Source organism: Nannobrachium achirus, assembly GCF_963921795.1.
Source record: "Nannobrachium achirus genome assembly, chromosome: 7".
In the NCBI taxonomy this organism is placed as follows: Eukaryota; Metazoa; Chordata; class Actinopteri; order Myctophiformes; family Myctophidae; genus Nannobrachium; species Nannobrachium achirus.
In genome coordinates this window covers 38877543-38902853 of record NC_137816.1, presented here as the reverse complement: position 1 = coordinate 38902853, position 25311 = coordinate 38877543, and the positions used below count along the sequence as shown (strand labels likewise).

General features: G+C 43.3%; 1 protein-coding gene across 1 annotated transcript in view; it reads left to right on the top strand.

The window, feature by feature from the left end:
- Positions 1 to 90: 90 nt before the first annotated feature.
- fam189a1 (family with sequence similarity 189 member A1) overlaps positions 91 to 25311 on the top strand; it is a gene marked incomplete at its 3' end in the record, with an annotated part of 166674 nt that continues 141453 nt past the window's right edge. Inside the window, exon 1 of the mRNA XM_080730836.1 lies at positions 91 to 231. Within this exon, the coding sequence (XP_080586962.1) occupies positions 106 to 231 (126 nt within the window). The 5' untranslated portion in view covers positions 91 to 105. The remainder of the gene's footprint in view (positions 232 to 25311) is intronic.

Genomic DNA, 25311 nt, shown 5'->3' with positions numbered 1-25311 from the left:
AGCAGCGGTGGTGGAGGAGGCACCGGTACCGGGGGGTCCCTGAGCCCCGCGTCGCTGTCCCGCAGCCTGTCCAGACTGCGGGAGTTCCGGACCAGGACGCGGGTGATGCTGGCCCTCGGGGTGTCTCAGATGGTCCTGGGGAGTCTCATCCTGGCCGTCAGCTTCGCGGCGCTGGCTCTCACCACGTCGCCCAGGGTCCGCCACTCGTGCCCCTTCTGGGCAGGATTCTCGGTGAGTAGCTATGATGATGTTATGTGTATGTGTGTGTACACTGATCTGCACTTGTGTTAATATTTAATTTAACTCTGACCAATACACCTTCCCTCAGAGTTAAACATTCGTAAGCCTACTGTAGGCTACTGCAGTGGTTCACAAACTTTTAGGCCTACATCGAGGTCCATTTGGTTCCTTTTGTATAATGTCAGAGTTACAGACTTATAAAGGTAAATGTAGACCCCCATTGCAGGCTACACTCCACTCACATTAAGGATTTTAGCCTATTGCGGTGGTTCTCAAAGTGGGGTCTGGGGACCTCAGGGGTCCTGGGCCAGTGGGGGGGTTCCTGTACAATTTGTTGTAGCCTAGCATCAAAATCAGTTTGACTGACCTAACCCTTCACCTCATTTATTTGAACATCTATCTACAAGGCAAGCTCACAACACAAAACATTTGAAAAAACACAAATCTGTTGGAGATACCTTGACATACCTCATTTCAGATGTCAATTTCTTTGGGTCCTTGGCATGAAAATGTTTGAGAACCAGCGCTCTGTTGTAGTAGGTAGCCTAACCTGCCAGGCACATGTTCATACCTGAGCCCAGAGGAAAGGAAATGTCAGGTGTAGAACAGGCCTAAAAGCCTACTTGCTCTCAGTGCGTTTTCAGATTCTGTATATTTAAATGACCATTTAAGGGAGAGCATGTTGTAGGCCAGGGGTCTTCAATAGGGGGCCCGGGATCCCTAGGGGATCCTCAGAGTTACTACAGGGGGTCCTCCAAATCAAAAGAGGTTTAGTGTATAGGGGGAAGTATTGACGGTTCAAGTGGTTAAATATCTGAAAACACAAATTGACATGAATCCAAAATACACTGATGTATTTGTGCTGTCAAACAATGAAACAACATTGTGGAGGTCCCTGCTTCATCTCTCTCTCAACTAAGGGGTCCTTGGCCTGAAAACGTTGAAGACCCATGTTGTAGGCTACTTTAGTTGGCTTGTGTGGGGTTTCACAATTTTATTGTTTGCTGCACGTTGATTGACTACACCAGATAAAGCTTCTATCTGATGTGTGGACAATGTTTGGTTCTCTCCTTGACTTGAACATCTCATGTTAGTGGTAAATATTGATGAATGCATCTTGCCAGAGACCCAGCCAGTGCACAGAGAGCAAGGCTGCTTCATTAATTATATAGAGGCACTAGGGCAGAGAGCAGGGTGATGGGAGGTCTCTGACACAAAGGGTGTGTGTGTGTGTGTGTGTGTGTGTGTGTGTGTGTGTGTGTGTGTGTGTGTGTGTGTGTGTGTGTGTGTGTGTGTGTGTGTGTGTGTGTGTGTGTGTGTGTGTGTGTGTGTGTGTGTGTGTGTGTGTGCAGGCGCGCGCGTGTATGTGTGCGCACAGAGAGTGTGCATGTGTGTGTGTGTGTGTGTGTGTGTGTGTGTGTGTGGTTGGTTGGTTTCTAGCTAAACGTTCAATGCATATTTTTGAGCTACGACTAAGGCTAATTTAAAATGTAGATACACTTACCAGATAGAGATTCATATGAAATATGAAATATGCCCAGCTCACTACAAGGAAACCATCCATCAGGGGCGTCACATGGGGGGGGGGAGTGAGACGGCCAAAATAATTATTTTATCATTATTTTACGCTTTTTGTGGTAAAAGAAACACATATGAAGCTGTTTTCTTTTTTTTTATAATATTTTCGAAACATTATTTTTATTTTAGCATCCGTTTTTCCAAGAAAAAGTTGACTATAGCTCCTTTAAGCTCAAAATGGGTTGCATCGCCTTGTACAGTATATCTGCTATTTTCAGCTTTAGGGATGTAGGTTTAATGTTGACAAACAGTTGTAGAAATGGCATTCACAAAGTCAGCCAACTAAAAAGTTGTAAAGTATAAATACAAACTTGTGTGTGTGTATAAAATAATCCGGAGGATGTCAGATACAGTACAATCTAAAAAGCAGAGATTTGTAACTGATATTTCAACCCTAACTGTATGCCAACATTCCTGCCAAGCTAAACTAGCTAGAGCGTAAACAGCTTCTCCTCCTCCTGCCCGCCTATACTCATGTGAGTGTGTGTGTGTGTGTGTGTGTGTGTGTGTGTGTGTGTGTGTGTGTGTGTGTGTGTGTGTGTGTGTGTGTGTGTGTGTGTGCACGCGTGCGTGTGTGTGTCTCTGTGGCTGTTTATAGTACAACGTGATGGCTGTTTGAATATTATATAGAGCTCTCTTTGATGAGCGAGGTGGTGGTGCTTCTGGTCTCTTCCCTGGGACAGAAGGCATAATGTTTGTTTCCTTCCAAGCGGGAGCAGTCACATCTCAGACCTCCCTGGCCTCTATATCAGGGGGTCCGGGACCCCTAGGGGGTCCTCAGAGTTACTACAGGGGGTCCTCCAAATCTTTGAGTGATAGAAACCTTTTTCTCCTTTTTTATATTAACCACTTGAACCCTAGCGTCCATAATATATTCTGAGAACTTTAGCCAAAAATAGCAGAGCTACAAGCTCACAACGTCTTGCGCTGCAAGGCATTGTGAGCTTGTAGATCGGCTATTTTTGGCAAGGAGGTTTGGTGTAGAGGGGAAAAAGAGCAAACTAAGTACTGAGATAAAGGTCAAGTTTATTAAGTATTGACAGTTCAAGTAAAAATACAAATGGACATGAATCCAAAATACACTGATGATTGTGCTGTCAAACAATGAAACTATATGGAATCTACAGTATGAAGAGGTTGTGGGGGGTCCCTGCTCCATCTCTCTCTCAACTAAGGGGTCCTTGGCCTGAAAACCTTGAAGACCCCTGCTCTTTATGTCTCCCACACATCATGCACAACGACAGTCCACACACCAACGAGTAGGGATGGGACAATAATCGATATTATCGTGATAAAAAACACTCGCAATAATCGTATTGTGGAGATTTCATTTATCGTGATATCGTCCTCCATCATGCACTGGGATCAATTCACGTTTAGTTTGCCGAGCTGCATATCCGGTACCACTTAAACCCTCTGTGATTGGTAAAAGGTACTTATAATATACGTACTTGATACAGTCTTTTTGTCTCTCTATCAAATGTGAAAAAATAGCCGATCTACAATAGCCGATCTACTATCTGCTATTCTTTGGCAAGTGTCCCGCCCCAGGATAATGGATTTTGATTATCGCGATAATATCGTAAATCGCGATTTCTTTTGTCACAATAGCCGTGATATGATATTTTCAAATCGTCTCATCCATACCAACGAGCACGATGGAACTCAAGTTAACAGTTGTGCGGTGTTGGAAAAAGTACTCTGTTGTTTTACTTTACTTGAGTATGTACACTCTTGTCTTTACTACTTTATACTTCTACTCTACTTCATCTCAGAGGTAATTTTTACTCCACTACATTTATTTGAAAACGTTAGTTAACAACATTTTGGAGTTAGCCGGTTTTGGCCAGACATTAAAAAACGTTTGAGAAACCACCGGCCTAAACAAACATAGCTCCCAGCTTTGATGTTCACACATGCCAAACAGACATGTACTGTACGCTGACCGATGGGCATGTATTCCACACCTCGGCAGTAATTCCTCAGCTTGGCGAGCGTGCTGCCATTGCATGCTGTGGTGACAAAAGACGAGTCTGCTGAATTGATTATAACACTCCACGCACGGTCTGCTTCACAGGGGGAGGTGGGAAAAAACAACACTGGATAAAATGATGTAGGAGATATAGAAAAGACTGAGGGACACAATGACACTGATTCACACTCGCACAGCAAAACCTTCAGTGTTGATTTAGCTCTACACGTAAGGTGTAGTAGTTTAACCACTAACCTTTATAAACAGTACATCAGCTATTTGACAATAACCAATCTACAAGCTCACAACGTGTCGCAATGCAATGCATTGTGAGCCAGGCCTTAGGGCTGGCAGCTAGCCTGCAGGGACGGTTGTACCTCAATAATCTACTTCAGCGGTTCTCAACCTTTTAACACCAAGTACCACCTCAAAAAATATGTCTCTCCAAGTACCACCATAATAACTGATATTAAAATACAGGTGTGTAGACCTACCCCATCCACAGTCAACACAGGAGGCCAATTTATTCCTTGAATTCATGGCTATTTTTTTTTGTTGTTGTTGCATTCCTAAGCCAATCATTTGATAACCAGCTGGCCTTTTTAAAACCAATTGCTATGCCAGAAGAACTACCTGTAGTATAATATAAATATTTCACTCCCCATATGTCTTTTTTGGAGCTGTGTGAAGCACAGGCTCCCTATACGTGGCCGTGTGGGTCTGTCTGTCTGTCTGTGTGTCTGTCTGTCTGTCTGTGTGTCTGTATGTAGCCTGAACTTCCTAAACTTCGGCACGCCACTAGTCCCACAGTTTTGCCACCACACACTCGCGCCATATGTCAAATCGACCGGCTTACTCGGGAATCGTGGGCTATTACTTTTCTAAGAGAAAGGTTCTATAGTTTAATTGATATTAATTTATTAGTGAATTAATTTTCCCCATTGACTTATAATGGGAATCGCAAAAACTCACATTCAATTATTTGTCTCTCGCAAACCATAGGGGCTAGAGTTTCAAGACTTGGAGAGGAGGTTCATAATGATTTCAAGGATTAAATAAAAAATAATTGTGTCATTTGGCCGCATGGTGGCGCCATAACACCCCACTTTACGTTTTGGCCTGTAACTCTTGAACCGTAGGTCGGAAAATCAAAAATATTTTTTCCCTGGATTCCTTGGGTCATGACGCATCTCCCCATATAGGCCACGCCCATTTGCGCCATGATAGATTTTCCGCCATCTTGAATTTTCTCCAAAACACACTTTTTGCTCCTTTTCCTACATATTTTCTTCAAATGTCACAAAAATCGGTACACATGATCCACACACACACACACACACACACACACACACACACACACACACACACACACACACACACACACACACACACACACACACACACAGCTCCACTTCACACGGGTGTGATTTTTTATTTTATTTTGGGAGACTCCTCTGAGTACCACCAGAGGGGGGCTCAAGTACCACCGGTGGTAAATGTACCACAGGTTGAGAACCACTGATCTACTTTATTGTCTCTGCCAGGCCGACAGGATGGTGAAGACTATGTTTTGCACACTGTCCGTCCGTTGTATGCGCACTCCCTAGAGGCCTGCATTTCTTTTACATCTGCCTTTTATAGCGCCACCAGGAGGCCGAATAATGTAAATCCAAAAGTAAAATTATATTGCTCATTCAGATTGTATCCGAATTTCACGCGAATCGGTACACATGATCTGTATAGTATATGTGATGTAGTAGTATGTATTCCATCCTTATTGCCGACTTCCGAACATTGCTCACCCACAATAACCTCCCTGACCTGGCAGAGACCTGTGCTCCGAGGAGCACTTTTTCTAGTTGTGATCTCCAAATGCATTTGGGTCCCCATCCGGAATCAATGGGGGTACATTTACTCAAATAATTATTTCGTCTAAAGAATGCGACGAATACGAAAAATCTTATTGAACTTAAGTCTCCATGGCATGAGCAATCTATAGAAAAAAATTTACCCAGTGCAGTGTGCAACCACCTTAACATTGGTAGGTCCACATTGCAGCAGGTACAGTATGTGCATGATTAGACATAAGGTGCAAAGAACACACACAACACTTCACAGGGACAAAGAAATCCATATGGCAGGTCCTCAGGGAAAGTAAAGTCAGCACACAGGAGCATATCCACATGAAGGCAGGAAAAACAGTATGTGTTTGGCTGCGAGGCTCTGTGGGCTGGGACAGGGGCGTCACAAGGGGAAGGGGGGGAAAAGTGGGACTGAGTTACTAGGGCCCAAGGTGGTTAGCTATTGAAATGCAAAGCACATACAAGCTTGTCGTGTAAATGTGTGCAAATCTTTTAACTCATTAAAAGCCAACCCCGCGATGTCGCGGGAAAAGTAATAGAGTATCTATAGTGCCATCCACGCGATGTCGCGGGAAAAGTAATATATTACTGTAACGGCGAGTAAAAATACCTAGTACAATGGCCGACGCTCCGGAGACGAAATCCGCGCTGATTTGTCATCATCACGGCTCCACGAGCACACAATAGTCATCCCATAACATTGAGGTGGACGGGCCGCCTCATCTTTAATGTCCATTATCTCAAAACTACACTTTAGAAGCGAAGATGGAGGCAGATGCTCGCTTATAAAACACATGTATAAACGCTACGAGCCGATCCAGCATGGCTCCACATAAACAATGATCGGTTCAGTCGAAGGATCCGATGACGTCAGACCGGAAGTACTTCCGGTGGCCTTCAAAATAAGACAAAATAAGAGAACGGCCGTGAATGGGGGGGGGGGTGGGAGGCACTCTGGATATTATAATCCGTTAATGTCTGAGGCTTTTAATGAGTTAATATATGTATTTTTTTAAGCGAATATTTGTAACTCAAATTTTGCTTCTGGGCCGTGGCCAAATACATATCATTTTGGGGTTCCTTCACATGATAAAGTTCGAGCACTACTGACATAGGTTTTTCAAAAAAACATAGAAGGATTTGAAATATTCAAAGACAAATTTTCATGATTTTCCTAAAATAGCAGATCTAGCAGCTCGCAGCACGGCACTCGGTGCCGCGATGTGAGCTTGTAGATCTGCTATTTTTCAATAGTTAAAGCACAAAATAATGCGTAATAATGCGTTCCCAGTCTTAAATGGGTTAAACCCCCTGCTCCCTTATGAAGAACATTCATGGGGGCCCTGCAGTGAATCCTTGTACCCAGGGCCCAGAATTTGGTGCGACGCCCCTGGGGCTGGGAGCTGGGTGTGAGTCATGCCGCTGGCCAGGGCTCAGTAAATAAATGAGGGTTGGTGGCTCTGGGTGCCAGAGGGCCACTGAGGCTGTCAGCCACTGACATGCGGTACAAATCATCCTCCACCTTCCATCTCCATGAATTAAACGTCGGCACCGATCCAAGCAAAGTGGCAAAGCAATGCATCCAAGCAAAATGCAGACGCACGCACGCACGCATGCACGCACAAACACACCGAGGCTCTCTCTCTCTCTCTCTCTCGCTCTCTCTCTCTCTATCCGTCTCTGTCGCTCTGTATTTTTGCTGAGGCGAAAATGACTGAATGAGTACGGCATACTGTACATTATTTCTCTTAAACTGAAACCTGAGAGAATTGATTTTCTCCTCTCCTCCAGAATTGGCTGTTAATTAGACACAGGACCTAGAGACTCTAGGTCAGTCTACATCTACAAATACTGTGTAGATGCCATTTCGCTGTTTTGTTTGTTTGTTTCATTATTATTTTGTATTAGGCTATTTGGTTTTGGTGCTTTATTGGATTATTATTGTTCGTGGGCACCAAGGGTATGCCTCTTTAGGGCTTATGAAGGACAGGTTGATTGGGGAATGGTATGCACCTGGGTGAAAGTGGCAGAGCTGATTGTGTTTGTACTGTCTGTCTACAGTATATGTTCAAGTTTTTTGGATCAGTAAATCTGCAAACTACAAGTAAAGCATTGCATTATTTGCCTGCTTCTAAGTCTTATAAGACAAGTCTCAAGGTAAGTTTGAACTGAGCTAACTAACAACATACTGTTCTTAATCTCTTAAGGCTCTAGGACTAGAGACTAAATGATTTGAGAGCAGTATTCGTTCCAGCTCCTCTGGTTGTGTGGAAGAGTTTTCAATATTTTGTTTGAAAGACAGCTTATACTCTTATTTTATCTGCTGTTGTGCAGCAGTTCGCCCCCTGCTGCATTTCAAGTGACACTTATGACAGCATATTCTGTCAAGTCTTGTGTGTGTGTGTGTGTGTGTGTGTGTGTGTGTGTGTGTGTGTGTGTGTGTGTGTGTGTGCGCGTGTGTGTGCGTGTGCGAGCGTGGGCATATGCGTGTGTGGTAGTGAGTAGTCCGTGGAAGGCAGTGCCAAAAAGAATTGTGTTGGGGGTGATGATGGTGGTTAGGCGGAATACTGGGAGGAGCTCTCTCTCTTTGTCTAGAAGTGTGTGTGTGTGTGTGTGTGTGTGCGTGCGTGCGTGCGTGCGTGCGTGCGTGCGTGCGTGCGTGGCAGTGGGCTGGGGGTGGATGGCTGATGGAGATGTCATGTATAGTGGGCTCTGCTCAGTCTGCTGTGCATTGACCAGATGCATGCATGGACTGTGCTGCTGTGGGAATGAACCAGGAGATAGAAAGAGCGAAAACAAGCGCTCCTATCCCTTGCAGCCCCCCGTGCCCCCACCATCGCCCCCACCATCAGCGCTTGATATTTACACAAACTTTACACCCGTGTGAAGTGAGCAGTGACTCTAGTGCCATAGGCTGATTTGAACATTTTCAAGTTGCATTTCGTCCTCTGCCTAGTGGGAATGTGTGCAAAGTTTCATGAAAATCGCACTCTCTGTGTTCATGATTTGAGGCATTTTGTTCAAAAGGGAGCACACTTGCAAACTTTGGAAGCCAATCTTAGCCAATCAGGGTGGAATATGAAAAATATGAAAGACCTGTTTCGTTTAATGACTAGAGATACTGTGTACCGATTTGCGTGATTTCTGGACAAAATCTGTAGGAGTACTGTCCAAAAATGTGTTTTGCACAAATCCGCCTCATGGTGGCGCTACAACAGGCCCATGTGAACAATTTGGAGGTTCTGCTCTGGCATCCAGGGAGTGTGTGTGCACAGTTTAGCTGCCATCATGGCAACGGTGCAAGAGATTAGCTGTCCACAGACGGAAGGACGGACACGCGGACAGACGGACAGGGTGCAAAACATGGTCTCGGCCATGCATTTCGGCCTGGCGGAGACAATAACCATGCATTATTGTATTTATTATTGAAATTATTGTGTGATTATTATATTTGTGTGTGAGAGATAATGCAGCTTCACTCAGACACACACACACACGCACGCACGCGCGCGCACACACACACACACACACACACACACACACACACACACACACACACACACACACACACACACACACACACACACACACAATATGTCACTGTTGGTTTTAATGGTTCCATCGCTTGGTTGAAGGGGCCTTTCATCTATTGCATTAAATATTCTACCCACACTTGTTATTTTCTACATCATTTTGAATAATTATTTCATCATAGCTTTTTCATAGTTAAATCACACAGTAATTCAGCTGGCATGATGTGAAAAGGAACTGTCAAAGTGTCAGTATTCACACACTCAAAAATGTCATTACATTATGTCCTTCTTGTGTCATTTATATGATAATTTACCAATCTCTTTGATGGACGAAAGAATGTTGAATCTGTAATAATGTAAATTAGTTCTCTACAAAAAAATCTCAAGTGTTCATTTATCAATTATAACTCAGATTGTACAATTATAACCAAATGGACCCTAATGGGTCCATTTGTTTCAGCAGCCAGTCGTCTGCTACTGGAGTAGTGTGGTGGTTGTGTTTGGTGGTTTGCCCAAAAAACATCTCTACCTGGTAGACAGATGCTTTTGGGCAACACTCTACCAAAACAAACAGTGAAAAACACCTAAAAAAGAGCGCAGTGTGTTTCTGCAGGTAAACACCATCACACTGCTGCTGAGAACTGTTGGTAGTGGGGAGAAATGATTGGTAATGTTATGTAAAGTCATTTTGCTGGGGACCCCCAGGAAACCCCCCCATTGGACCCCTGGAGGTCCCCACACCTCACATTGAGAGCCACTGCTCTAGAGGTAGGCTAAACATTAATTTGTCTGTTCTCTAGGTTCATTCATGTCCCCCAGGGATGTTTACATATCTCCGATTATTCTGGGATATTACTAGGCACTGGCAGTGCGTTTATTGAAGTCCATGACCCAGTGTGATGATATGTGACTTACTGTATGGGATATACCTGGAGATATGTGAGTCATTGTCTAATATGGGTTTGAATCTGAACAAATCAATTGAGACAGTGTTATGATTATAAATAGTCCATTATGGTGTCTACGTACTTGATACGAGATGCATCTGTTGTTGTCCTGATACATCATGTTCATTATTAACACCGGATGCATTTGTTATTTGTTTGCATCTAAAACAGCTTGGAATTAGAGACAGACAGAACATGAAATTTCAATATCCAAGTGGTTGTTTAGGCTAAAACCTGTATAAAACCGTATTATGGACCAATATTTATATAAAATATATATTTTTAAAAGCATGGTGTTGCTCCTTTAAGCTCACAGTGCTGTTTTAGTTTATGTTTTTTTTTTTTTTTTCTTGTCAGAGTTTATAATGCTTCTGTTGAGGTAGCTCAGCTGGTAGAGATTTTGCTTTTGGACCACAAGGTCATGTGTTCAATCCCGGGCACCGCCAACTCAGCGTAATGAGTAGCACAGCCTGGGTACCGCAAGCCGTGCGGTAAGTGCTGGGAGCTGATGAAAGGTGTGGAGCTCCATCTCCCAGGGAGTCTAGAGCATTGTAATGAGGATACGTTGGGATACTCCCACGTTCTGGGCTGATACCGACCTGTTTACATACTTACGTATAATGCTAGACATACGAGGCCTACTCGGCAACCATGCAAGGTGGAAATGTATGCCCCACCCAGTTATGCTATACCAGTTGTACCCGCTGTATCTGTCTGTGTCCCACTTCCTTTTATGCCTATATATGGAGTTCCGAAAGTTGCGGGAATGCCTACCGAGTGGCAAAAAACTACTTTCTGGCCTTGACAGCCCATACCTCCAAACAGAAAAGTCCTGTCTGATTGCATCATACAACATTAAACAGCGTTAAACTCACTTTGCCACTCGATTTGCCATTCATTTTATGCATGCGCATGGAATGTCATAAATAGCTACTCCATCACCACACATCAAATTCTGTTTGGAGTTTACATTTTGTCCTAAATGTACACAGCATCACATCCTGTTTCTTCTTCCTCCTCGTTAAAATGTAAAATAAGGTTCATTAAGCAAATGTCATGTCATCTGAAGTAATCATTAACAATATCCACTACTCCATTCTGAAGCCTGTGGGATGTGTGGGACTGTGGGCTTGTGTCAACCATGGCGTCTGGTTGTGTTAGTCATCATTTATTGCCAGCTGTGAATAAATGCTTCCATCACTTAGCCAGCCGACTCATGTCTCCATGCTGACTGACTGATAGGGTAATGTGGCCTGCAGTGCAGTCAGGCATGTGTGTCAGACCAGCAATTGCAGGAATGTGTCATAGGCTACATTGCAGATAATAGATTCTGTTCAGTTTTTCAATTTCTGATTGTTTAATTTATTATTCGAATACATTATTATTATTATTCAATTATTATTCGATTAGTCCCGGATCATGTTCTCTTTAACCACTTAAGATCTGTATACTTGGTTGTATGATACTTACTGTAGTAGTGAAAATAGTCTACCGGTATCTACAAGCTCATAACACGTTGTATTGCGTTGCGTTGTGAGCTTGTAGATCAACATTTTTCACAATTCTGTTATGCACCAGCCTACTGGGGAACAATGCAAGTTGGGAATGCATGCCCCATATATTTGTCCCATATATTTAATTTTGGGCGCAGCGCGAGGCGTTGTAAGCTTGTAGATCTGCTATTTTTGGCTAAAGGTCTCAGAATAAAGACACTAGGGTTCAAGTGGTTAATATAAAAAAAGGAGAAAAACGTTTCTATCACACAAAGATTTGGAGGACCCCATGTAGTAACTCTGAGGACCCCCTAGGGGTCCCAGACCCCCTGTTGAAGACCTCGATCTGCTTTAGAAACAAGCCCAAAACTACAGTACCAATATTTACAAGCAACTTGACAGGAAAACAAGCCCAAAGGCACTCATAATAAGCAGACACGTCAACCCTGGTACAGTGTGTCCTTGCTTCCAACTCCACATACATAACAGGCACAATGACTTTGCAGCCCCTCACTAATCCTGCAGCATGCCAGCTCAAATCAGTGCCATTCTAGGTGCGACAGTACCTCAGTGTTCCAGCACGTGACTCTCACCTCCATTCAGTATCATGTCTAATTTATACTTGGTTGACGGTGCTGCACATCTTGTACAGCTTGTAGGGTCTTTTCTTTCTATTTCTCTTAAACTTTTACTTTTACTTCATTCAGTCAATTTATAATTATAAATAATTATTAAGCAAAATTATTTTTCAAAATGTGTTGTGTGTTGGTCAGGCTCTTTAGAAAAGGGAACTTTGGCAAATACACATGCACTTTGGAAAACAAAGAATTCAAGACAAAAACATATAAACAAAACCTATTTGTACCTGCAGGATTAAGGTACTGTATATTTGATATAAAAAGCTTATGCCAGAGTGTCATTGATTATCCTCCCCTGTACCTACTGTATGGTGGTACCTGTGTCTATAATGAAAAGTATTAACAAGGCCTTTTAATAACTACATTGGCTCTATTGTAACTCAGGTTCTTTTTTCCATTTTCCGGGAATGTAACGGTTTTGCACATATACGGTTTTCACCCGACAACGCCAATATGTTCTGGTTGTATGTATTATTACTGATGAGTATGTATTACAGATTAATTGAGAACAATGAACCACAATGTGTTATCCTTTTGCATAAGCTTTGACTGTACTACATGTACTGTTAACAAACCTGTCAAAGTAAGTATTCAAACAATCAAGTAATATTACTACATGATGACCATTCAAATTCCATTCATGATTTTCACTGACCACCTAAACCTAACCGTAACCCTAAGGGCTCGAACACACTGCCCGACTTTTTGCACGATTATGAAAACATTGAACAGGTGCAGAGTGCACTGTGTGTGTGTGTGTGTGTGTGTGTGTGTGTGTGTGTGTGTGTGTGTGTGTGTGTGTGTGTGTGTGTGTGTGTGTGTGTGTGTGTGTGTGTGTGTGTGTGTGTGTGTGTGTGTGTGTGTGTGTGTGTGTGTGTGTGTGTGTGTGTGTGTGTGTGTGTGTGTGTGTGTGTGTGTGTGTGTGCGTGCGTGCGTGCGTGCGTGCGTGCGTGCGTGCGTGCGTGCGTGCGTGCGTGCGTGCGTGCGTGCGTGCGTGCGTGCGTGCGTGCGTGCGTGCGTGCGTGCGTGCGTGCGTGCGTGCGTGCGTGCGTGCGTGCGTGCGTGCGTGCGTGCGTGCGTGCGCAGCGAGAGAGGAAAATCATTAGCGCCCGCTCCCGTGCACAATTAGAATAAAGCAAATGGAATATTGTAATATTGGCTATGTATCGGGCATGCATCCTGGTGAAATATCTGGCAGTGTGTAACCCCCTGTCGGTGATCAATCTTGTCAGCGAAAACGTGCAGTGTGAAATACTCTAATGATCTGATGACTCGCCGACCACGCACAATCGTACAGTGTGTTCGAGCCCTAACCCTAACATCAGTAAAACTAACGCTGGTGAATGCTAACCTGGTGAAATGCTAACCTGCCGACGCTGGTGAATGCTAACCTGGTTTCGGGAATGGGGATGTTTCAGAATGGAAACCCGCCAGAGTGAGATTTTCAGACAGAGTGGTTGTCTTTGTTTGTTAGCGTAGTAATCTCAGCTATTTCCGGGCAAACGACACCGTCCTACACCAAAGTATGATCCAGGCTTAAAGACCATTGGTGGGAGGAAACGGAGGCAGCAGTCACTGCCAGTGGTAACCTCTCTACCACACTGTTCAGTGCCTCATCAGCACGCCTGTTAATCTATCTGTGGGAACTGCCTACCAAGTCATTGTTCTGGGGCAGACAAATAATCAACTAACTTCCATTATCTACATTGTGGCGTGTTACATTCGAGACACCGGCGAAGGAATAAAACACAAGCATCACTGCTTAATCTACACTAGGGGTCTTCAACAGGGGGTCCGGGACCCCTAGGGGGTCCTCAGAGTTACTACAGGGTGGCCGCCAAATCTTTGTGTGATATGTTCATGTGTTTTACATTAACCCATTAAACCCTAGTATCCTTATTCCTTATTAGTGGAACATTAGCCAAAAAAAGCAGATCCTACAACGCCTCGCGCTGCAAAGCGTTGTAATCTTGTAGATCTGCTATTTTTGGCAAAGAGGTTTGTAGAGGGAAAAGAAGAGCAGACTAAGTATTTGACGGTTCAAGTGGTGGTTAATACACATTGCTCCTACATGATGACAGTGCTGACAAACAAGTCTAAGCCGTTGATCTATCAACATTTTTAATCTGCAACACAATTTTATACAATATGTAGAGGGGGTCCCTGCTTCATCTCTCTCTCAGCTGAGGGGTCCTTGTCCTGAAAACGTTGAAGACCCCTGATCTACACAATATTGCATGAGCAGCACACGTACGTACACAGCGCGCACGCACGCACGCACGCACGCACGCACGCACGCACGCACGCACGCACGCACGCACGCACACACACACACACACACACACACACACACACACACACACAAGGCACCGTGCAACACACAACACAGTTGTTAATCACAGTACAATAGGAGTTTCCAGCCAGCAGGCATTTCCATTGATGGGCTCTAGTAGGCAGCAGGGAGGGACACCATGCCGCTTTGTTCCAACAGGAAGTAGTTAGGGCTCAATAGCAGGGTTAGGATGCCAGCCAAACGCATCAATAAAGCTTTGTCTGTCTGTCAGTGTGTATGTCTGTATGTCTGTCCACATGGGGGGGACAATATTAGGCCCTCTCATTCAGCCAGCGTAATGTTAGCCAAAAGCATGTTCCAATATGCCATGTATAGCTTCTTTGTGTTTAGAGCCTGGGTAAATATACACTCTATAGCAGCAGGCAGGCAGGAGAAGGAAGTGGGTGTCACTTCAGAGAGTGGGTGTCACTCTGTTCAGTCCAGATAACAGTTGGTTCCACATCATAAAGCCTCCCTTTTCCTACTGAGGATTCGTGTGTGAATATAGGCTCACCCAAAATGTAAACACAGGTACCATGTGATCTGTGTGCGTGTGCATGATATTATGTCATTCTGTAATTGTGTGTTGGATTGATTCAATGCACTGTCTCTCCTACAATGAAACGTCTAATACAGGGGTCTTCAACGTTTTCAGGTCAAGGACCCCTTAGTTGAGAGAGAGATGAAGCAGGGACCCCCACAACCTGTTAATAGATTCCATTATGGTTTAATCGTTTGACAGCACATCGGTGTATTTTGGATTCATGTCAATTTGTGTTTTCAGATATTTAACCACTTGAACCGTCAATACTTAATAAACTTGACCTTTCACTCTGTACTTAGTCTGCTCTTTCCCCCCTCCCCACACCAAACCTCTTGCCGAAAATAGCCGATCTACAAGCTCAAAACGCCTCGCGCTGCTAGGCGTTGTGAGCTTGTAGATCTGCTATTTTTGGCTGTTCTCAGAATATGGATGCTTGGGTTCAAGTGGTAAATATAAAAAAGGAGAAAAAAGGCTTCTATCACACAAAGATTTGGAGGACCCCCTGAAGTAACTCTGAGGACCCCCTATGTTGGGCATGTCATTAAATAACACGCATGACGCTTATTTTTTGGCACAGGATACGGATGTTGTACGACACCCATCAGGTTATACTGGTAGGTCAAACCTTTAGCACAATTTAATGGTGTACAGAAGGTCACCATGTCAGACACTTGCGTCAGTACAGGACACGCACGCACGCACGCACGCACGCACGCACACACACACACACACACACACACACACACACACACACAAGGACACGGATACAGAGAAAAAAGGTCAAATCTGTCGCTTAGCGTAGTACCTATTGTCACTGGGTTGAACACACAGCCTTAACCTTAAGGTCATTCATCTTTGCTATTAACCTGGACGGTGTATTTCCTGTGGTTTCCTGGAGCCCAGCACTTTATGGAGCCATTTTAAGGCAAAAAGTTTTGATCATTTACCAAAAGCCTTTGGCCCTAAAATGGCTCCATACAGCACTTTTAATCGATACAGATGGGACTTGTAATAGGGAGACAATTGGTGTAGTTAATCTCTGCCTGTGTGGGGGAGTTTTCCAAGGAGCTGTGTGTGTGTGTGTGTGTGTGTGTGTGTGTGTGTGTGTGTGTGTGTGTGTGTGTGTGTGTGTGTGTGTGTGTGTGTGTGTGTGTGTGTGTGTGTGTGTGTGTGTGTGTGTGTGTGTGTGTGTGTGTGTGTGTGTGCGTGCATGCGTGTGTGTGAGATAGACAGAAGATGTAGATGAATGTACCTAGGCATATGACAGGATTATTGTGGCCAATATAATTGCAATAATCAAAATATGCCTGAAACTCATTAACTCTATTACTGCCAGATGTTTTATTTATTTATTGGGTCTGGCGCCAGCAAAAAGCGGCTTACCTTTGCGACGTTATAGTAGATAGACATTTATTTATTTATTATTATTTTATTTTTTTGGATTGTGCAACATGCACTTTGGCAGACCAGGCAGCAGAGGGCGGCATCAAATTAATGTGAATTTGGCCATTATGTGTTGCCATCCATTGACACCAGTCACTGGCCACAGAGCCACAGGGCCAGAGAAATCAACACGGAAGAGAATTGGTCTCCGTTGATGTTAACGCATAAGGGATTTTTAAGACCATCACTGCGGGCGATGTGATTACAGTACACGGCGGCGCGACCCCTCATCAGCTTACGGACATCAACAAGGTAAACGAACGAACGGCCGTATTGGCGCGGCGTTACACAGAGAATTGGAGCGAACGGGAACGTCCGTAGCAGTAAAACAGTTAATGTCTAAGTCCGATTTCTTTTTTCTGGAAAACGTATTGCTCAGCCTCTGTAGCAGCTAGAAACAAAATTCCAAAACTATTTGATAGCTTACACCTTTGGCTTTAAAGGAGTAGTTCACCCCCAAAATGACTTTTTTTTTCTATTGATTACTCAGGCCATGGAGAGTAGAGTTCAATAATATTTTTAGGTTTTTGTCACATTCCTAAGACAAAAATGTGATAACAATAAATTTACCCCCATTGATTCCGGATGGTGACCCGTTTCGAAACGGGTCACCATCCGGAATCAATGGGGGTAAATTTACTCGAATCAAAATGTTGTCTTAGGAATGTGACAAAAACCAAAAAATATTATTGAACTCTACTCTCCATGGCCTGAGTAATCAATAGAAAAAAAGTCATTTTGGGGGTGAACTACTCCTTTAATAGAAAACTTTCAGGTTCGTATTTCTTTTCTCAAAAATGACTGTACTAAACACTGTACAGTATGCAATAACGGGTTAACCAATAACCACCTGCACTGCACACCAACATCTTCTGGGGGGAACAAAGCATCGCGTTGTGAGCTTGTAGATCTGCTATTCTTTTGGTGTAGAGATTTGGACAGAAGAAAAGCGGTCTGAGTACAGAGCCAACTCATACACAGTGGATGGATACATTTAAATCTCTGCGATATGTTTATTGTGAGCGTTTTTAAAACATTAACAATTATCGTGCCATCCCTAGATGTGACAGTGTAACATTCAACTCTCAACTCTCCAAGGCTTCTCTGAAAGGTACATGCTGCCTTTCAGAGAAGCCTTGGAGAGCTGAATGAGCACAAAGCACCTTGCAGACGCTACCCTATTAAATCCTTAGTGTTAGTTGAAGTCTCAGTGTACAAATGGTTCGGTTTCATACACTCAAAGATGATTTCACATTGTTGACTTATTGGCTTATTCTCTCCATGCTGCTTGGAGTCCCATTGGCCTCATGGCCTGACTGTCTACTCACTGTATGACACATGCTCTCTCTTCGGCCTAATATATGCTTGCGCCATACCAAAACTGATGAAATACAAAAGAATATAACTAACTGTATTGAGCAAAAAAGGAAACATGTGCCACAGAGGCACAAAAATCCAGGTCCAGGCACTCAGGTGGATTCAGAAATAAAAAGCCTTTATTTGGGCAATGGACTAGAACATTAAAAAACACCAACGCGTTTCGGCAAACGCCTTCTTCAGGGTGTTACTGAATAAAGACAAAATTAAAAACTGTTAAAAGACGAACTAAAACCATACAGAAGGTTTTACCCAGAAAGTTTAATGACTCCATCCCATTCTTCAGGAGGACGTCCAGGACAGTACAGTAACATCAGTCTGTCATATTGAATTACTTGACATCCCCGAATGATCGCATAATGTTCATAAAATGACCCATGAAAGCCTTAAACCGGCCGTCGTAATGAGGAAATTGCATCATAAAAAAGGAATATCGCTCAATTTATGAATCCAGTCCACATAGGGCCTTATGTCACAGTCCATTCTGTACAGTACATACTGAAGCTCCTTCCCAAAGGTTTGGACCAGAGACAAACCCAAACCACTCTTTTAAGATGCCAGGCCAGATCTACTGGATTAAATATTTGCTGAAGTAATCATCCTTATAAGTCTGCTTATATTATTACTACATTGTTATCTAATCAGAACATTGGCAAAACATTAATAAATCACTTGGAATAAATCACTTCTTCTCATTGTGAGCTTTTAATTCTTTATTTTTTTTTACATATTTTAGAGCTCTGCATGAGTACGCGAGCCAACTTTTGAAACCCAGGGGGGAAAAAAAGAAGAGAATCGGCGCCTGAAAATCGGCACAGTTCAACAGACAGTTTTTAGTAGAGGAAGGACATGCTGAGACTCATAAAACGTGATCACTGAAGAGAGGAGGAGAGGATTTACAGTGAAAAGGGGCAGAAACATGTGAGTGATGCTCCTAACTGTGCCCCTCAAAGGGCTTTGAAGACGAGGAGGCTTCATCTGTCTCTGTACAGCATGAAGGTCCTGTGTGGCTCAGGCAGCCTCTCCCTGAAGGTTGATATTCCAGCTCTGATCATCTGTCCTCCACTACTGTATGCTTCAGTTTGGTTAATGGCCCCACTTCCCCATCTCTCTCTCTCTCTCTCTCCCCCCCTCTCTCCACTAGGGATGGGTCGATAAGCGGTATTATCGTATATCGTGATAAAAAAACACTCGCGATAATCGTACCGTGGAGATTTTATTTATCGTGATATCGTCCTCTTACTCCTCTATCACGCACTGGGATCAATTTATCTTTTATTTGCCGAGCTGCATATCCGGTACCACTTAAACCCTCTATAATTGGTAAAAGGTACTTATAATATACAGTACGTACTTGATACAGTCTTTTTTTCACTCTCTATCAAATGTCTTTGCCAACAAATAGCCGATCTACAAGCTCACAAGCTTGTAGATCTGCTATGTTTTGGCAAATGTTCTGCCCAGGATAATGGATTGTGATTATCGTGATAATATCGTAAATCGCGATTTCTTTTGTCACAATAATCGTGATACGACATTTTCATATCGTCCCATCCCTACTCTCCACACTCTGCTGGATCGGGCCTGCTGCCTGGTTGTGTCCCTGGAGTACACAACATGTCTCTGCACTGCAGGTTGCTGAATGTCCACTGTCAGCTGTGGATTTAGAAGCGTTAAGCCCCTTGCACACCGTTTTATCCGCACACCTACTCCAAAATAGTCAGCCAACCAGTGCCTGTGTGTCACTTCAACGGAACCCAGTTTGATTCCTGCCTTTTGCCTTTTACTTTACTACTTACTTCACTAACACTGTCCTTCATGGCCAGAGGTTCAAATGCCAGTATAGGAATGGGCATACTAAAATGTAGTGCAACTTTGCACCTATCTTTGGCTATGAAATCTAGGAACACCTTTCAATGAGAAAACACAAATAATTTGTTGTGTCTTATGAATGTGATTGTGAACCCTTCATGCATAAGACTGAATCAAACTAGATTTGGAGTGTTTATACACTTCTGACCTGGGAACTTGTCCCTTGTGTTATATCCAGCCATCTGTGCAAATAGTTGCTTGCTTTGTCTTAACTGTTCTCTGTGTCTTCTTTACCTCTTACAGTCTTGTCTGATTACTTTGCTCATTCAAGCCTGACTAGTAACGGAAATAGATGAAGTCCTTATTATCACTCATTATGTACTAGCTGTTGGCCAGTCAGACCCCAGTGTTTCTCACTCTTTGCTGCAGCACTGTAGTTTGGCCTTTTCTTGTGTGGATGATTCCGCCCACTGTTTTGGAATAAGTTTTGTAGCTATTCAGGTGTAGGCGTAGTGAATGTGTAGTTGTACAATCAATAGCTATGTTTTCAGTTCACACAGTAGTTATTTACCCACACACATTATATTCTTATGGTGTCAGTGACTTTTAGTAACAAAACATAGTAAACTAGAAGCAGTGCTCTTCCGAGTACAGGTCTCCACCAGGCCAGGCGTCCTGGTGGTGCTATAATAGGCCAATGTAAAAAGGGTGGCATGTGTTCTTCACCAATCTTAGACCTTTCATGGCGCCACCATGAATAGAATAGAATAGAATAGAATAGAATATGGCCCCACGCCTTCGGGACGAGTTTGTCACAGTACATTTGCACATACGTGAAATTTATTCTCTGCATTTTACCCATCCTATAACAACTAGGAGCAGTGAGCAGCTCCTAGTTCTACAAGCTCGCAGCGCGGCACTCAGTGCCGTGCTGTGAGCTTGTATATCTGCTATTTTGCAGGCTGATTTGAACATTTTGTAGTGTAATTTCTTCCTTGGCCTTTTGCGAATGTAATTTCATTACAATTGCACGCTGTGTTCATGATTTGAGACATTTTGTTAGAAACGGATCAATCCTGCAAAGTTTGGAGGCCAATCTTAGCCAATCAGGATGGAATATTTAATATGGGACAGATCCGTCTTGATCATATGACTGTAGAGATACTGTGTACTGATTTTTGTTAATTTAGGGTAGAAATCTGAAGGAGTAATATCCCAAAATGTGTCTTACATAAGTCGGCTTCCTGGTGGCGCTATAAAAGGCTGATCTGAAAAATGCAGGGAAGGGGTTTTTCCTTGGCCTCTAGGGACTGCGCTTACAAAGTTTGAAACTGATCGGTGGACTACAAATCGGCATGTTATAGCGCCACCATGAGGCTGATTTCAAAAATTTGAAGTGGGATTTCTTCCTCTGCCTAGTGGGAACGTGTGTGCGCGATTTCGTGATAATTGCACTCTGCGTTTGTGATTTGAGGCATTTTGTTAAAAACGGCCCAATCCTACAAACTTTGGAAGCCAATCTTAGCCAATCAGGTTGGAATATGGAGAATCAGAAAAATCTGTGTCGATCACATGACTGTCGAGATACTGCCTACCGATTTGTAGGATTTTTAGACAAAATCTCTAAGAGTAGTGTACAGAAATGTGTTTTGCAAACATCTAGAACAGGGCCATTTGAAAAATTTGGGGCAGAGGTTCTGAATTGGCATCCAGGGAGTGTGTGTGCTAATTTTGGCAGCGACCGGGCCAACGGCGCCGGAGATTAGCTGGTAACAAACTCGAAGGACGGACGCACGCACGGACGCACGCACGCACGGACAGACAGACGGACAGGGGCGAAAACATACTCTCCCCCTGCCTTCGGCTGGTCGAGACAAAAAGACATTGCAGTTAAAGTTTTTTTTTTTTTGTTATCAATTATTTTTATTTTCCATAACATGAAATTAGAGACATACATATGAATAGAACAAGAAAAAGTAAAACATTAATCAAAAGAAAAATGCAATTAACAGACAAACAACACAAACAATAGCAAAACAAGAAAAGGAAAAGAAAACCCACCCACCCCCTTTCCCCGGACCAACACGGAATGTACAATAGTGCATGCCTGTGCTAGGCTGTTACCACTATATAGTGATTTCTTGAATCATAGCCTTAAGCTTATCTGCAATGTCCGACCACATATTAATGTTTTCTTCTTTTGCTCCGTGTAACCTTGCTATCGACTGCTCTAAATATACTATATCTAGAAAGGTCAAGGCCCACTGGCGAAACGTTAACGTATGAGGAGGTTTCCACCGCGTAGCTACCATCTTCTTCGCCGCCGTTAATCCAGCAAAGAAGATGCGCTTGCGTATATTGTTTAGTTGCAACTGTGAGACGTCATTTAATAAAAATAAAGAAGGAGAAGATATGATATTAATACTAAAAATAGTTGAAAGTTTGGAGGCAACCATATTCCAGAATGACGACACATTTGGGCATTCCCAAACCATGTGAAGGAAGGTACCAATACTATTTGAGGCGCAGAGAGTGCAGTTGGGATTATTCAAAATCCTCATAGCACATAGTCTGCGGGGAGTTAAATAAGTCCGATGAACAAAATTTAAATGAATTTGTTGATGGTCTGGATTTCTAGAAGATAGCCTAATGTTAGACCATACTGTGTCCCAACAAAAGTCAGGGTCCAAATTTGGTACATCATTCCTCCAAACAGTATCAACAGATAGGGGCCCATAACTACAGTCTAATAAAAAACCATAGAGGGTGGAAACCAAACCTCTTGTTCTGTTACCATCACAGATAAACTCATGGAAGGGGTGCAATCTAAGGGGAGCTTGCCATGGGACCCCGTAGGTCCTCATGGACGTTCTCAGTTGGAAGTAGAAAAAAAGGGTATTTCCAGGCAGATTGAAGATGTCACACAAATCTCGAAAAGGTCGTAAACCATTTCTATCAAATAAGTCCCCTAATGTACGAATCCCCTTAGCCCTCCACCTTGGAAAGCGAATGGGGCGATCCTCGATTAAAAGTCTTTGATTATTGAACACTGGGGAAAATAAGTTCCATTTACAATCAATCTTACACATCTTTTCAGCTGCCCTCCATACTGCCACTAAATGAGAAATGATAGGTCCAAAGCGAACTTTGCATTGATGTGTAGTTATGTTTGAATAGATAAGATCTCTCAATTCAACAGGCTGCACTAAACTCTCCTCAAGCTCTCTCCAAGAAACCTTATTTGCTGGGTTAAACCAATTTAAAAGGGGGCGGAGCGTGAAGGCCCAATAATAAAATTTAAAGTTGGGCAATGAAAGGCCGCCATCATCTCTAGCACGTTGTAATAGAGAAAGTTTAAGACGAGGGCGTTTCCCTTTCCACACAAACTTAGATATCGAAGAGTGAAGCTTATTCCAGTATTGCGGCGGTGGTGGCAAAGGGAGCATAGAGCTTACAAAGTTAACCCTAGGAAGAACATTCATCTTTATGATTGAAACTCGAGCTTGGAGAGAGTTGGGCAAAGATGACCATCTATCTAAATCAAGACAAATCTTATTTAGAGTGTCACCATAGTTGTTCTTAACAATAGCCTGAAGAGAGGGGAAAATATCTATGCCAAGATATTTGAATTGGCTTACTACTGGGATTATGGGCGGCAGGATAGCAGATCTCATCTGATCATTTAGAGGTAGAAGGGCTGACTTCGTCCAATTAATTTTGTAGCCGGAAATGGAACTGAACTGATCAAAAATTTGAAGGACGTGAGTAATTGACTGTGGTGCATTCTCAATGAACAGTAGAATATCATCAGCATATAGGGAAATGCGATGCTGTGTGTTGTTAATCGAAACAGGAGTAATATCTGCAGACTGACGCACTGTCTGAGCCAAGGGTTCGAGTGAAAGTGCGAAAAGGAGAGGACTAAGGGGACAACCCTGCCTTGAAGATCTGCCAATCGTGAATAGCGGCGAACAGATCTTACCGGTTAGGACCATCGCTGACGGATTAGAATAAAGTACTTTAACAAAATGTATGAATGAAGCACCAAATCCCATTTTATCTAGTACAGCCCACAGGTAAGACCATTCCAGACGATCAAATGCTTTCAACGCATCGAGCGACAACACTGCGGCGGGGGTCCTCAGCTCCTTAGCCCTATCGATGATATGCAATAGTCGTCTAGCATTATCAGAGGCTAGTCTAGTTCCTATGAAACCTGTCTGATCACAGTGTACTAAGGTGGTCATAAAACCCTGCAAGCGACGCGCAAGCACCTTAGCAAAAACTTTTAGATCAGAATTCAAAAGTGAAAGCGGTCTATAGCTTGCGCAATCTGTGGGATCCTTGTTCTTCTTCAACAATAATGATATAATAGCTACATTCACATCCCTGGAGAAAGAGCCACTTTCAATTGCATATCGAAACATGTCTAGCATCAGCTGACCTAGATCTTCCCAAAAGATGGCATAAAGTTCAGGGGGTATCCCATCCAAACCAGGCGACTTGCCCCTACGCATTGCGAGCACAGCTTCCTGTAATTCCGCCAGATGGAGCGGTCTATCTAAGGCTTCCGCATCCGCCTCGCTAAGGGTTGGTAACTGTATGTTGGATAAAAAATCATTGCATACTGCATCATCGTGAATGACCTCGGAGGTGTAGAGCTCATCATAAAAAGCACGAAACGTGGCATTGACCTCTTTGGGTTCTGTAACCATGGCTCCCGTTGTTGATTTGACACTAACAATATCAGCAAAATGCTCATTGGATCTAAGACGTAAAGCCAGTAAGTGACTGGGTCTTGCACTATTAAAATAGTAGTTTTGCCTTGTGCGTTTCATTTGAAATTCTGAGCGGCGCTTGAGAATGGAGTTAATTTCTTTCTTAACTAGCTCTCTCTGGGTTGCTGTACTAACATCAAAGTTATTTTGGAGAGAATTATCCAAAGTAGAAAACCGAGATTCCAATTCCACCAGTTTGGCTGACCTTAATTTTCTCTGAGTGGACGCATAGAGGGTTGTATTACTCCTGATAAAGCCTTTAATTGCATCCCAAAGAATTCTGGGATCCTCAACTGAGCCTGTATTGATATTTATAAATTCGCGCAAACCAGTTTGAAACTGAGCTACAAATGCCGCATCGCGCAGCAGTGTGGTGTTAAACCGCCATCTAGGAGCTCTATCTATAACCTGTTTCAGTGAAGCAACACACAGCACCGCCTTGTGATCCGAGAGTGACATTGGGAGCAACTCTACCTTGGCAATTTTATGAAACAAGCTAACAGGGGCAAAAACGTAATCGATCCTAGAGAATGAAGCGTGCCTACCCGACAGAAAAGAAAAATCTCTAACCGTTGGGTTCATTAAACGCCAGATGTCGAGTAAGCCAGTTGAGTTTGCCCAAGCACGTAGTTCTGCAGACGCTAGTGCTTGTTCTCTGCTTTCTACCCCAGTGGATCTATCTAGGTTATGTTGCCATGTTGCATTGAAGTCAGCACCAACAATGATTTTGAAATCCGTCAGTTCCAATAAGGTTTTAGTTAG